Source organism: Neomonachus schauinslandi, chromosome 6 (assembly GCF_002201575.2).
Source record: "Neomonachus schauinslandi chromosome 6, ASM220157v2, whole genome shotgun sequence".
Taxonomy (NCBI): Eukaryota; Metazoa; Chordata; class Mammalia; order Carnivora; family Phocidae; genus Neomonachus; species Neomonachus schauinslandi.
The window spans coordinates 90,532,764-90,547,962 of NC_058408.1; the positions used below are offsets into that span (position 1 = coordinate 90,532,764).

The window sequence follows — 15,199 nt, forward strand, 5'->3', positions numbered from 1 at the left end:
TCACCGGCACCTTATGCTTACATTTTGCTTTACAACCTTACAAAGAATCCATATGCTTTTTCTCATTTGAGCCTCACCATAACCCTGCGGGTGTGATTTTCATCCACCTTCTGAAGAAACAGAGGCAGCGAGCTTAAAGGGTTTGCCTCAGGTCACATTCGAAAGTTGCCAAGAGACCTCTGCCAAGCAATTAGAACCCCGTAGTTCTAGACTGGTTAAATGGTTCACATCCAATGGCCCATTAGGTTCCTTCCATCACGTCTGTGAGCCTTCTTTCATGTCTAACTGCTTCTCTTCTCTTCCACGTCTGCAGTCACACTGTCATCCTCTTTTGCTTGGACTGGTGCATTAGCCTCTTGCCTGTCCTCAGACTCTCCACATTTTAGCCCACAGTGCTCACTGCTGCAGGAAAAATCCTTACATAACAGAAGTATGACTTGCAGCTGTAATTCTTTTTCAAGATCTCCTCTGGTTCCACAAAGCTCATGGAACAAAGGCTATGCCCTTTAGGCTGGCACACAAGGCCCATTACAATCTAATCAAACCCAGGGAGGCCAAACCTTTGGAAGCAGTGTAAGCAGAATAGTGCCATGACTATGGCATAACACGGTAAATGGGCAAGATGTGGTTTGTTGTTCTACTCTTCACAAACACACTCTTGATTCTGAGACATAATGTTAGGAATGGATCTTCCTCAATAAATATTTGGCTTTCAGAATCAAAGGTAATGTGCTTGACAGGTGCTGGTCTTAGGAGAAATACAACACTGGTTAGAAATTGGATTTGAAGACCTGGATGGAATGCGAGGAAAAATGGTAGGGTGTTGTGAAGGTGGAAGGGGGTGCAGGGAAGAAGCCTTAACTTCAAGGTCGGCTCCTCTGGGCATTTTGTGCTCCTGGTTCCTGGGACTGACTTGAAAATCACTAGCTGGTGACACTCTTCAAGGATTAGTTCAAATACTGCCTCCTTCATGAAATCTCAGAGCTACTCTACAGAGGGGACTGTCCCCTCTCCATCCTCTAGCACCCGTAACTCTCCTCTAGTCCTCCACGTCCGTGGTTGTGAGGCCTGATTGTCTTAGCCGATTCTTTCCCACAGAAAGTTCTGGATACCAGGGGCAGTCTCTTTCACCGTAAGTCCCCTTTCCCCCTGTGTGGCTTCTAATATGCAATGCCTAGTCCACGCATTTAACAGAAGGACAGTGAAAGCCTAACATGAACCGTTTTCAGAAAATTTATCTGAAATGCACCAAGAACATCAGAAATTGTCTAAAGAAAGCACCATGTGCTTTTGCTGTGAGAGTATAAAAAGCTGCCTATACAAAATTTTTGTAATAAGCCTATTAGGCAAACATCAAAGGAAGGTATTAATATCACCATTTTTGGGAAAACTATGCTCTTAGACACAAAATATATATAAAATTATTTTTCTGAAGGGAATATGGAGGGGGCACGGGTTTTTAAAAACTCTTATTTCCCCCTAAAACTGGTATTCCACATTTTATACAGAGTCAAACAAATCCTCTTTCAGGTTGATTTTTAAACTTGTGACACTTTAAAAATATAACTACTAGAGACATTTAAAAAACAGTGTTGCTGCTTTGCAACTGTAGGTCCATATGATTTTTATTTTTATTTTTATTTTTATTTATTTATTTTTTTTTAAGATTTTATTTATTTATTTGAGACAGAGAGAATGAGAGAGAGAGAGTACATGAGAGGGGGGAGGGTCAGAGGGAGAAGCAGACTCCCTGCTGAGCAGGGAGCCCGATGCGGGACTCGATCCAGGGACTCCAGGATCATGACCTGAGCCGAAGGCAGTCGCTTAACCAACTGAGCCACCCAGGCGCCCGGTCCATATGATTTTTAAAAACTATACACTGCCTTTTTGGGAATGAAATATTCTCAGACATTGGATTGAGGAAAATGAGAAGACTAAAAACACTCGGATGTGTGTATCTGTATGAACCTGATATTCCCGGGGCCAGGAACTGTGGCTAATCCCTCTGCACGTTCATGAACTTTACTATAATAATCATAATTTCAAGAATGACATTATTATGAGTAGCCAATGTTTTGTTTAATGTTTTACAAATTTCAAGACACTTTTATTCACACCATGTCACAGTTGGAGAATTCACTTCCAACAATGGCCAACCATTTTACAAAAATGGGTTCCTTACCTACGAGGGGATGGTGAGCCTGAGAGGGTCAGGATTAACAAGCTAACTTAAAGCACATGGCTGATTGATGGAGTCCCAGGACCACTGAGGAGTGCAACCCTAGCCTACAGAGTCATCTGTTACCTCTAAATTTTAATTTGGCCAGCACAGCAAATCACCGAGTCCCTTGGCTTACCTCGCTAAAGGGCGTCTGGCTCGATTAACAGCTTCGAGATCAGCATAGCGGAGGTCTAGCTGGCAGCCAACCAGAACAACAGGTGTGCGGGGGCAAAAGTGCTTGATTTCTTGATACCACATGGTTTTCACATGATTTAGGGAATTGGGATTAGCGATAGAAAAACAGAGGACCACAACATCAGACCTAAAAGGAAATCACAAAAGAAGCTGTATTGCCTTATCACTTTTTTCTTTTATCATTATGGTCCCCCCCACCCCATCCATCTAAGGCCATATCATGTCACAATAAAACAAAACAGAACAAAACAAAACCACGGATATTAAAATACATCTCGGAGTCATGCAAACAGCTTGAGAAGCCCCCACATTCCAGTACCAACACAGCCTGAGTTTATTCTCATACCACACTGCGGAACGCCTATGTATCGAAGTTTCTGATGATGTTATTTTACAATACTGATGATTACCCAAACTTGATTCAGTCCTGGAACCACAACATGCGGAACTATTTCTGTTTGTCACAAGAAATAGTTTCAAGATAAAATAAAACAATAAAAACTACCTTTTACCAGTTTAAACGTAAAGGCGATGATGACTCAACCCAATGAGATAAAGCAAACAGTTTAAACATTACTGAAAACATAATAGGTATTTGCTGTCCGGGGTCAGCAAATACACAGAAGGATTTCTGCCCTTCTTCCCACTTAAGCACACATGTAGGGAGCACAACCACTTATCTGTTTCTGAAAAGAAAATGTCCTGAATTTTCAGGGATTTTGACTCTTTACTAGGGATATGGCAAGACGGTCGTGTTTAACAGAAAGCCAGCAAGAGTTAGGTGGATGACTAATAAGAGAATGTCGGAAGCAGATTTCTCAAATGTTATATGTGACACACGGCAGGTAAGTGGGGAAAGGAAAAAAGTACTTTATAGTCAATTTTGACATAAGGATCTTCTATTTTTATATAATAACTTACCATTCTAGAAGCCAAAGAACAGTTTTACAAAACAGTTGTTCAATTATGGTGTTTGACAGCTGCTAAAAGGTATCTTTAATAAGAATTATAAACCAATCATTCTAGGTTAAAATATGCTGAATGGTGACTTTGAAAACATTGAGGCAGAAGAATATAAAAGAATAGGAAAAATTATGCCCAAGGATTCAAGACTATCTTGCAGCTAAATTCAGAAATAAACTCTTACAATTTTATTAGATGCTAATTTATTGCCTTTACTGTTTATGTAATGAGAAGAATCAAGTCGATGAATCAAAACACCTTCTTTTTAAATCATTAATGAGCTTTCCCCCCTACATATCAATGAAGACAAACAAATATATCTGGGCAACCATAAAATTTCTAAAAATAATCATTTGCGATGCAGAAAACTGCAGGGTGCTTATATTAAATGTAATTCACAAGTTGAATCTTCAAATTTATATCCCAGAAAAACTGCACCAGTCCACAGCACATACAGGGGAAAATCCTGAGATTAAAATATTTACAAATTATAAAAGAGGACCTAGGACTCAAAGTAGATGAATGTATTAATCTGCATGTATAGAATGTCCTTGAAATAGATATTATCAGAGATTCATAGACACTGGAAAATATATTATGTGTAAAAATATGTATAAGTATATAACTGAAAGGGAAGCATGTCTTGTCTTCAGGATTCTGATTTAGTTAGTGGAATATTCTGTGCACAGCCTTACTTCTAACCAGCATAAATAACGGTATCCAGGAAAGCTAAGAATGCTTTGAATTTTACATTTTTTAGGAGCTGAGTTTTCTATTATTCATAATCCTATTTATATAGGATATCTGATGCAGCTTCGCTCTAAGCTTCATCCCGGTCGTAAAACAAAGCCACCATGAATTTTGGCACAGTGAGATTAACATGGCAATCTGTGAGGTTCAATATTATAGAGAAAGAATTGAGGAAATGGATCCAGTACCTAAATGTAGACTAGTATGTATATGCCTAAAATTGTTCTAATTGGTGCCCATTTCCATATTGAAGCACATGGCTATGAAGGAAATATTCTCAGGGCTTAATTTATATGACAGACATGTAGCTGAATGTCAATTCTGTTATCTAATTTTATGATACAGCATGTGAGGTTTTGAAATCAGAGCTGGCTCTGTTGCCAAGGTTACCGGGATAACACTCATGCCACTGAACACATACTAGTTACTATTCAGTTGACCTGTAAACAAGTACAGACAGGACCTTGGGGGTTGGAAAAAATGGCATCTCTTGATGATAGTAGCATAATGCCAACACACAATACAGGTCCGGAGGGCCCAACCTCTAACTGTGTCGCATCAATATCTCAATGCATGAAATGCTTTTGGAAAGCTAGGAAAATAATTCAATGTTCTGTAAATATTTTGCCTCAAAACGATCACAGTTAAAGAGAAGAGGCTGTATGAGAGCAATACTACCTCTGAAGCTAGAATAACTTATTGAATAAAAATTCTATTTGTGTCCTTGGAATAAAGTTATTCTTTTTTCTTTTATTAATGCACATTTAGGGGCTAGGAGACTGCAATCTCCATTGTTTTACAGTGAGAACGGTTAAAAAATAAGATCCTATTTTACCTACCAACTTGCTTCAGTGTCTTTGTCTTAACCCTTATTGATCTAAATACAAATGCAAGTGAAGGGAAACATTACATACAAATTATGGAGAATCCCATTCTTCAGGCCTGCCCTAATAAATGTAGTACCCTAATCCTGATTTTAACCAAAAGGCTGGGATTCAATGGATGTGGTGATGGATGGAGCTACAGAAAGATGCTGTTTTGACACATTCCTCCTTAGCCCAATATTCTTTCCTAACCCCTAACTCTTCACACAGCAGGATCCTCTGCCATATAAACACCTATACAATCAAGTAACTATTTTGAGAATGCCATGTAGTCCCTCTAGATTTTGAGCTGCTTTTCTATCTAGTCAAGGAAGGCACGAGACCTGCAGCTAAGAATATCTCCAGCTTTAGGCAGAATTCCAAGGAACTAGAGATATCAAATAACTTTCAATCAAAACATTCATTCAGTGTGGAGACTGTTCAGTGTCTGACACAAGCCCGTGTTTAAAAATGCCATGCCTATGAAAGATAACAAGAAAAAGTCAGGTTCTAGCATTTCTACTTCTGTGGCTCGGTTACATTTTTTTACTTGGAAGGGTTGAGTTTAAAAATAATTGGGAGGGGGAGGTGTGATGAGGACATTCTCACATACTATGCGGCAGGGTTAGCCTAGAAATGACCTCAGGGTTCCTATTTCAGCTGTAAAAAGAATCTGATAGGGTTTAAATGGCGTCCTACAGCTATTTGGAGTAGAAAGCACAAGAATTTGAGAATGCAGAAGCAAAGCACAGAGTAGACAAAACTCTAAACTCCAGAACTTGAATATTGAGAAGGGGTAGGAAGAGGTTCAGATTTTGTTTTTTGTTTTTGGGGTTTTTTTGGACCCAGCTAAGTGGTTTTAAAGGAAGCCAGGATTACAAAGGATTTAAGAGTGCAGGGTCTCAGTTGCTTACCTATGGAATGTTTATTTTGGGGAGAAAAATGTAATTTCTTTTCCCTAAGGGGAAGATATTAATATAAAAGTTTCACTAATAATACCCATGGAGTAATGTTTTGATTAGTTAAGTAAAAAAGAATCCAGAGTAAATCTGTGTGTCGAAACAATTGCGAATCTCGCTTCATAGAAGGGTGGGAGGTGGGGAGGGGGGTCAGAGAGAGCCCAAGTCATCCAAAAATGCTTGAGCTGATAAAGCCAACCTCAGTTGTATCAGTTTTTCTTCAGATATTAAACAAATAAGACAACATGTTTTTTCCAGTTATCTTTTAAGGAGACCGTGGGCCAAAGATAGCATGTAAAAAATTGGCAAAGGTATTTGGGTAACATAAGGAGTGTGTGCAAAGTTGGGACCAATCTTTGTTGATGGATGCAAGAAAAAAAATCTGAAAACAGTGCATCTTACCCACACATCTCGGCTCAAGCTAGGCTTGAAACAGCCAAGGCCATACAAATTGCCCAGGCCTGTCTTTATAACATCTACAGTGAAAGAGAGCAAATGTGGTGGGAAAAGTTCAGAGAAGCAACCAGAAGGTAAACTGCTTTTCCAATGTGAAATATCAAATTCATCCTTTGCAGAAGTGGTTGAAAAAGGGTAGACAATCACTATAACACTGTGTTGTTAAGAATGGATTTCCCAAGCTCCTTCCTATCACAGAAGTGTTCTTATCTTCTTGGTTTATTTCGCCTTTTCTAGTCCCATCCACACTGCCACCACTGTCCGGCTAAGGAGCTTCTGCAGGCCTTGCATTTTCTTATCTGGTTAAGTGGAGAAAAAAATACCTAAGTTATCCTTTATCTAAGAGCCTAACATTAGGCAAATCTGATGGGCCATTGTGAAGGTTTGTGGGTTCCAGCTGGTCCTCCAGAGAGCTGTGAGCGGGACAGTCAAATGCCCTTCTCCCACAGGCCAATTCTGGTCTTGTCTCTTGCTGATGCACACTTGGTGACCAAGAATAAACCAACAGTTCTATTTATTTGAGTTTCACTTGGAAGTATCTCCTTGTTAACATACCCTTTAAAGCCTTTTGTTCTGTGGTAGGACCCTACTTCTTTACACGTCAGTACTGCCTACCATTTCTTTTTTTAGTAGAGACTCCCTATATCCTTCATCTTGGTAGAGATCATGATCACATTTTAATGGGCTTCTTTCCTTTGTCGGTGCGCACAGGTCCCCTTCTGGCCAAGATTCAAGTAGGAGTCCCTGATCTCCCTCTTTGGGGCTTCAAGCTTCCTTCTCCCCCTATAACCTAGGTAGGTTCTTTACAGAAACATTTTCAAAACCATTCATGTCAACAACACACCTTTCATGCATGTGGTCTGACAGCGCTATGCAAACAGATCAAAACAGCACGAAAGAGCTGGGAGCATGGCAGAGAAAGGGAATGTGTCACGTGGTTTTGGGAAGTTTTAGTAGGGAAGCAGCCCGGTGTGTATGAGATGCACAGGGAGTTGTCAGTGATCGGGGAACATAACCATCAGGAGATGAATGGTTCTTATGTAAACTCATACTCATGGAAGATGGAGAGGTCTGTAGGGGAGCGCCTGGCGGGGGGATCTGGGGAGGACAGGGCAGTACCATGCAGTGCCCTGGATGTGAGCAGAGAAATCAAGTCAATACTTTACCAATAGCAGTGAGGCTTCTTAAGTACAGATGTTATGTGGGGGAAACTGTCAAAACACCCTGCAATATATCCAGATTTGGGAGTGATTAGCATGCGCGACTATTTCTTCCAAGCCCGTAACTGCATGTTTAGTAGGAAGCAACATTTTAAACCGGTCTTCCCCCACCCTCCAAAACTGAGGCCAAAGCAATGCACGCTCTTAAGGGCAGGAAAGCCGTATCAACATCCCACCAACGGCACCAAACCCTGAGATAGATAAAACTTGAGTCTTAAAAACGGTTGGCTCTTCGATCATGATACAACTATTACGGGGGACATTGGTCCTGCTGTAGAAGGTTCTGGGTTATCATCCAATAGAAACTGGCTATTTTTCACTCAACATCCCATTTTCTCTACTTAGCAATCTATGCTCCCTGTAGTATATTCATACATCTCACACAATCATCAGAAAAAGTGAATGCATGTGAAATTGGGTGAAGCACAAGTAATTTATTAGAAGAAATAGTTTAAGCAATCTTATTTAACTCCTGGTCAATGAGAGCAGGAAGCATTGACATAAAGAAGGCTTGCTTAATAGGAGAAGGTGAAATTGTGGTAATAAATTCCCTCCCAATACCACCTCTCATTCCTCTTTGGCTTTCCCTGAAGCTAAAAGACGGAGGAACTTCCATCCTGTACTGCTCACTTTTTCTCCTGAGAGCAAGACTAGCTGTAGATAGAAGCAAGCCTCCATGTCAGTCTGAATGCCAGATGGGAGGTCTCTGGGATTAACCTCCCTGACTCTTTTGAAACAAATCTAACTAGCAAGATCATTCCACTACAATAGGAAAGGGAGTTTACCCAGACCTCTCAGCAATCCTCCTTGAATCAATAAAGGTACAAGGACTTGTCAAGTCACTTATCCAACAGCAATAAGCAATCATTCAATCATTTCTTCCAGCAATATTAACTGATAGTGTACATACATATATACTCTCCTAGACACTGAGGTTACAGCAATTAGTTAAAGACACAAATCACTGTCCTTGTGCTTATCTTCATGCTCATTTTCTAGTGGACAATAAGAAGAATATGTAAACTATGTGGTGTGTTAGGTCGTGACAAGTACCAAACAGGAAATATAGCAGGGAAGGGGGACAGAAATATTAGGGAGCAGAAGATGCTTTTGGAATGAGGTGACCAAGGAGGGCTTCACTGAGCAGATGACATTTCAGTAAAGACCTGAGGGAAGTGAGGGAGCTAACATGCTGCTGTCTAGGGGGAGAAGGAAACAGCTAGTGTGGAAAGGAAACAGCTAGTTGCAAAGGCCCTGAAGCAGGATGTGTCCCTTAGGATAAGGGGGAAAAAAAAGCAGGAGCTGAGCTCAGGGAGGCAATGCTGGACCGAGGTAGGGAGGGCCTCATGGTATCTGGCTCTTAACTTTGAATGAACTGGTGAACGGTTAGGGGTTTTTGAGCAGAATGACATGATATAATCTATGTTTCAACAGGATTGCCCCACTACTATAATGAGAACTGACTAAATGGTGGGGGGTGGGGTGGTGGGAAGGGGAGTGTCAGGGGGAAAAGGCAGAAGGATGGGACCAGTGAAAAGGTAACAATCGCAAGAGATGATATGACTTTGGCCTGGGAGCAGCGTAGGTGGTGAGAAGTGGCCACATTCCATATATACGTGCGGGGGGTGGGGTGGGGGAGCCAGCAGGGTTTGCTCATGGCCCGAGTGTGGGATATGACAAGAGGAATCAAGAATGATACCAGAGTGCTTGCCCTGAGCAATTCTGTCTTCCCTGTTCCTGGTATTGACATGTGTAGTTTAGCATTTCTAACACTGAATTGTAATTATTTATGTTGCTGTCTTCCCCGCTGTACCAAAAGTTTCATCTTCAGGGAGTTTGTCCCATTCCTATTAGTTCCTCTCCCATTGTGTACCACACAATTGTTTGTAACAAAAGAGGCCCCCATGCTGTTTACTGAATAAAAAGGCCTTATAGATATTGAAGGATAAAAGACCTAGATGCAAATGTGTCTGCAGTCCTAAAGTCTAAAAGAAATGAGGTTAGGCCTAAAATAAGTCAGCTAGAGAATACATTAGGGTTTTGATAAAGAGTGAAAACAGTTTGTGAGCTATTGTATTTCTTCAGGCAATTACTGCTGAAAGCCATGTAATATCTCTGGTATACAGCAGAGATTAACCAGTTAATATATATTTTTTAATTATTGGAATTTATCTAAAAAATCCATTTACCCCATCTAATTGGATACTTTCATAACACCAAGATAATAATGGATTAATGATCTCTTCATGGAATTAGATTATCCAGAAGCAAAGGAAGTGTAAAGAAACAGGCAGGTTACTATTGGTAAGCAACACAGAATTAAGGCTGAAGGGAGCACCCTCCATATCACAGACCATCTTGTTTTTTATTTTTTAAAGATTTTATTTAGTCATTTGAGAGAGAGAGAGAGCTCGCCCGTGAGCACAAGCACGGGGAGGGGCAAAGGGAGAAGCAGACTCCCCGCTGAGCAGGGAGCCCCACATGGGGCTCGATCACAGGAACATGACCTGAGCCAAAGGCAGACTCGTAACTGACTGAGCCACCCAGGTGCCCTGACCATCTTGTTTTTTAAAAAACATAGCAAAAACTAAAAAAAAAAAATCAGTAAAATAGATAGCCAAGGTGATAAGTTGAAAAGACAATTTGCTAATTTGCTTTATCTTTCTGTAATTCAGCACTTTGTCCTTCTGACTATATTCTCTAGGCTGGGGGCACAGGAGTTCCAGGGAGAGAATAAAGTGGTGGAATGATTTTGGACACCTAATGAATGGCCGACATTAAAAGTTACTGATAGGATTGTTGATAAGCTGCACTAAGAAAAATATCTGTGAAAATGTCCTGTGAACTTTACAGTACCAATTATTGTCAGACAAACGTGATTACGGGTTCCAAAGTCACCAAGGATATATCTCATATGTTGTAGCTAATAAGAATGGCCGAACATTCTCATCAAGAGAGGTTTTCTTTTTGGCTTCCCAGCTCATGTCTTTTATTGAAACGTAACTGCTGAAAGCTAGTGATAGAACTATCCCCTGAAGACACTGCAGAGTTACTCAACAGTCTCTTTCTTCTTACCACTTAATTTAAAAGGGAAAACTGTATGGGCTGAAATAGATTTCTTCATCAGAATGTTCCAGTATAGAAACACCACAAACTGATAAAAAGTCAACACACTTAGCTATCATTTGACCCAACTTGTCAAGCTTGCAGTTATTAAGTAGTAATAGAAAAAAAGGTAAAGAGAAGACAGAATGCAAGACATTAATATATTGAACAATGCATATGTCTCTTATTCTCTTTACCCATCTCAGCGGCCTCATTTGTCATGTTTTTATGGCACCTTGTGGGGCCATCAATGCTTCTCTGGACTGAACCACGACGGACTGTCTTTCCTGGCCACGTGAGCAGTGTTTGGACAACAGGCAGCATCCTTCCAGGTCCTGGAACACAAGCGACCCCAGCCATCAATCAAGCCCTGTTGCTATCTCAGTTGGCACTGCTGTTTCCCAAGGACAAATTCATCCTGGGGACAGGGCTCAGTTGCACAAAGAAATCCCAGCTTTCTGATGTTTTGTCTTCTGGTCACCAGACAAGATGCACCAGTTCAGAGCAGGAAGGACAGTGTGGGTCAGCAGGCCGAGGGTGGTACAGAGCATGGCATGTTTTCTGTGTGCCGGATGATCTGGTATCACTGCAGTCCTAGGCTTGAGTGTTTTGGTGCAGAATCTATACATTTCCACCACATTTAAGTGTCTGAATCATTTGTATGCATTTAGTTTAATGCATTTTTGTTCACTTGTTTTGGTTAAGCACAAAGCAGTAAAATAATCCACCTTCAATTTTTCTACTTAATGCCCTCATCGTTGGGCAAATGGATTTAAAGTAAATACATATATATATATGTATACATATATGTATATGTGTGTGTATATATATATATATATATATTAAAAAATGATTCTTATAAGGATCTTGGGAATGACACTCAGAAAGGAAACACCCTACAATTGGAAAATTGTTGCTATTAATACAAGTAATTTTCTGTTTAAGAATACTCATTCAGGAGAGCCTCGGTGGCTCAGTCGGTTAGGCGTCTGCCTTCAGCTCAGGTCATGATCCCAGGGTCCTGGGACCGAGCCCTATGCCGGGCTCCCTGCTCAGCAGGGAGTCTGCTTCTCTGGCTCCCTCTGCCCTCCCCCTCCTCATTTGTGCTAGCTCTCTCTCTCTTGCTCTCTCTCTCTCAAATAAATAAATAAAATATTTTTTAAAAAAGAATACTCCCCTGGTGATGGGTATTAAGGAAGGCACGTTTTGCATGGAGCACTGAGTGTTAATACACAAACAATGAATCATGGAACACTACATCAAAGACTAATGATGTACTATATGGTGACTAACATAACATAATAATAAAAAAATACTCATTCAAACAGGGTTTTATGAAAAGAATTTACAAACCTAAAAATTTGGGGGGAAAAGGTGGTTTCGGGGATGTGGCTCAGTGTACCTCCCTCCTTTTTCTCTGGGCCTTGCAGCATATCTTTTCATTTGCTAATTCATTCAGGAGAGGCTAGGCACCAGAGTTTTCCATCCGTATCACCCTCACGGTGGTACATGATTTGTGATTCTTACTATAAAAAAGTGCAAATATAAAATTCAACTTAGTGAAACAGTTTGGAGTTTGTTATAATGATATTTCCTTGTAAATGCCTTAGAAGATCCTGCCATGTACAAGATTGATTGATAGATTCATGCACGTATTCAACTAACATTTATGAAGCTTCTCCTATGTGCCAGGCCCCCGGCATTGGAGACATAGAGTAAACAGACAAAATTCCTGTCCTACAGATACTAGGAATAATAGCATAAGGGCAACAGAAGAAGATGATGAAGGAGCCAATTTTCAAACAGTGCGATCATGGCTATGATAGAGATTTGCCAGGGTGTCAGGTGGAACATAAAGGAGAGACATTTCACCTGGATTCTAAAGGTGACAGGGAGGCGGAGAGTATGGAGGGGACTTACGGGAGTTTGTGATCCTTGTCCTAAATTCTTAGAATAGTTGTGGTAATTAACTAGGTAAAGAATAGGTGGGCAGGGGTGTAATTTCTAGATGGATGTAATGCACGTTTGTGGGCCTACCCGCTACAGAGAACACAGAACTGCAAATATTCTTATGTCTGGAGCAAGAGACCAGGCTGGACAAGCAGGCTGGGACTCAGTCCAGAGAAACAAAGAGGGGTGGAGCCTCACACCCAATGGGCAGCGACCTAACCCAGGGGAAGGACACTCCTCGCCCACCTCTGCACCCAATCCTCAGCCAGGGTGACTGAGTACGAAATGGACAAGATAATTTGTATACTCCCACAGGTTATCACTGCACTCCCCAGTTGCAGAAGGAACCAACTACAAAAGCCCACATTGTTACTATTTGAGGGAGAAATGGAGAAACAGGAAACTTCCAGGGAACGTGGAGTCCTCTCTTCAGCTATCACAGGGTACCTCGCCAATGTATCTTAGAAAAAGATACAAACACAACCACAGCCAAAGACACAGGCCCCTTGGTCAGACTGATCCACACAGCTGAGGGCTTACCTCTGGGGAAAGGGAGTCAGCATGATTTGGGGAAAATCTGATAGTGTTCCATCACTGAGCTTTGAGATTCTAGAACCATCCTATTTCCCACAGTCATCTATTCAAGATCTGGTCCCATTTTTTCCCCCTAAGTTCACACAAATGATTTGTATTTTCAATGTGAATTAACTTGAAGTTCTATAAATAATTAAAACATGTATTGTCTACCGTGCACATTTCCTCACATTTCCGGGATTACCTTGACTATCCATAAAAATATTTTTATTTAAAAAATATTTGAGATACTATTTAAAGACAATAAACTTCGCAGACTTAAAGGGTTAGTTTGATTAGTTCTGACATACATATTATGCACCCAATACTATCACATCCCAATCAAAATAACAAACACTTCCATCACCTCCAAAGTTTCCTTGTGTCCCTTTGTAATCCATCCTCCCCCTCCCTCTTCTTTCCCAGGCAACCAGTGATCTACTTTCTGTCACCATGGATTGCATTTTCCAGAATGTTATAGGAATGGAATCACACAGTATGTGCTCCTTTCCTTGGTTTCCTTCACTCGAAGGTTCTGTCTCTAATCTTTAAGAGAGTCCTCCTTTTTGGCTGAGGTTCAGTAAAGAGCATGATAATCATGATGATTTCATGGCAGTGTGTAACAAAGCATGGCTTGAGGACCCCCTGCTTTATAATCATCCAGGAACTGGCTAAAATTTGCTGATTTACCTCTCCCTAGAACTCTGACATCAGAACAACCAGCATGGGCAGGTCTACTCAAACTTGCAGTTTAGTCCAACCTCTTGGGGAACAACTAAATTCCTGTTCCTTGGTCCAGCTAGCTATTTTTCCAAGTCTTTCTACTTGATTCTTTTTTCTTTTCTTTCTTTCTTTCTTTCTTTTTTTTTTTTTTTTAAGTAGTGGGTGTGGAGCCCAACACAGGGCTTGAACTCATCACCCCGGGATCAAGACCTGAGCTGAGATCAATAGTCAGATGCCTAACCGACTGAGCCACCCAGGGGCCCCCTTTCTCCTGTTTTCTATAACCTGGGCAAATCGTAGTTCTTTAGGCCACAGCAATACACAGGACTACATAGCTTTAGGACAGAGGTAGCAATAATTTCCCTAGATCCTTTTGTGCCCACATTTAGAAGTGCGGTTTGGGTTACTTTTCCATATAGTATGCACATTGTGAACTTTCCTCCTTTTGCTGCTTTGCTACCTATTTCTCAACTCCACCATCGGGGCCAGGACTCAGGTGAAGAGGGTCTTGAGAGTGAGCAGGACTCTTTTATTTCAGATGCAAAATTCAGCGAGGTGCCAAAAAACTATAATCCAGATGCCTACTTTACTTTTAAAGAAAATCAATAAGGCAAAAAAAAAAAAAAATCCATGGTGAATAAAGTATCAAAATTTTAAATAAAGTCAGGACCAGTAATAGTGCCATGATGAGCCCTACCGAGCTTGAAAGAAAAAAAACCAGTGATCCTATCTTTTAAAAGTTATTACTATTTATATTTTATGCCCAAGGTGAGTGCCTTATTGCCTCAGCCTAGTCTTGGCCCAGGCCCACCTCCACTTGATAGATTTCATGGTCCAACAGGCTCTTTGCTGTCCTGAAATGGTCATTAGACTGTTACTTCTGGCCCAGCGTTTATAACCTGCGTGGACAAGAAGAGCTAATTCAAAGCACTCTTTCTAGACACATTAGATGCTTCCTACTTTTCCCCTTGCCATTAACCACAAGTACAGCCAATCCCAGACAAAGACATAAACACTGGTCACCCACAGTCCTGAATTTTTTTTTTTTTTTAAAGATTTTATTTATTTATTTGAGAGAGAATGAGAGAGAGAGAGCATGAGAGGGGGGAGGGTCAGAGGGAGAAGCAGACTCCCTGCCGAGCAGGGAGCCCGATGTAGGACTCGATCCAGGGACTCCAGGATCATGACCTGAGCCGAAGGCAGTCGCTTAACCAACTGAGC

The 15,199-nt window shown here is 41.0% G+C and overlaps 1 protein-coding gene across 1 annotated transcript in view; it reads right to left on the reverse strand.

Moving 5' to 3' along the window:
* RHOBTB1 (Rho related BTB domain containing 1) overlaps positions 1–15,199 on the reverse strand; it is a 61,157-nt gene that overhangs the window by 15,600 nt on the left and 30,358 nt on the right. Inside the window, 1 exon segment of the mRNA XM_021699699.1 lies at positions 2,358–2,543. Coding sequence (XP_021555374.1) covers positions 2,358–2,543 — 186 coding nt within the window.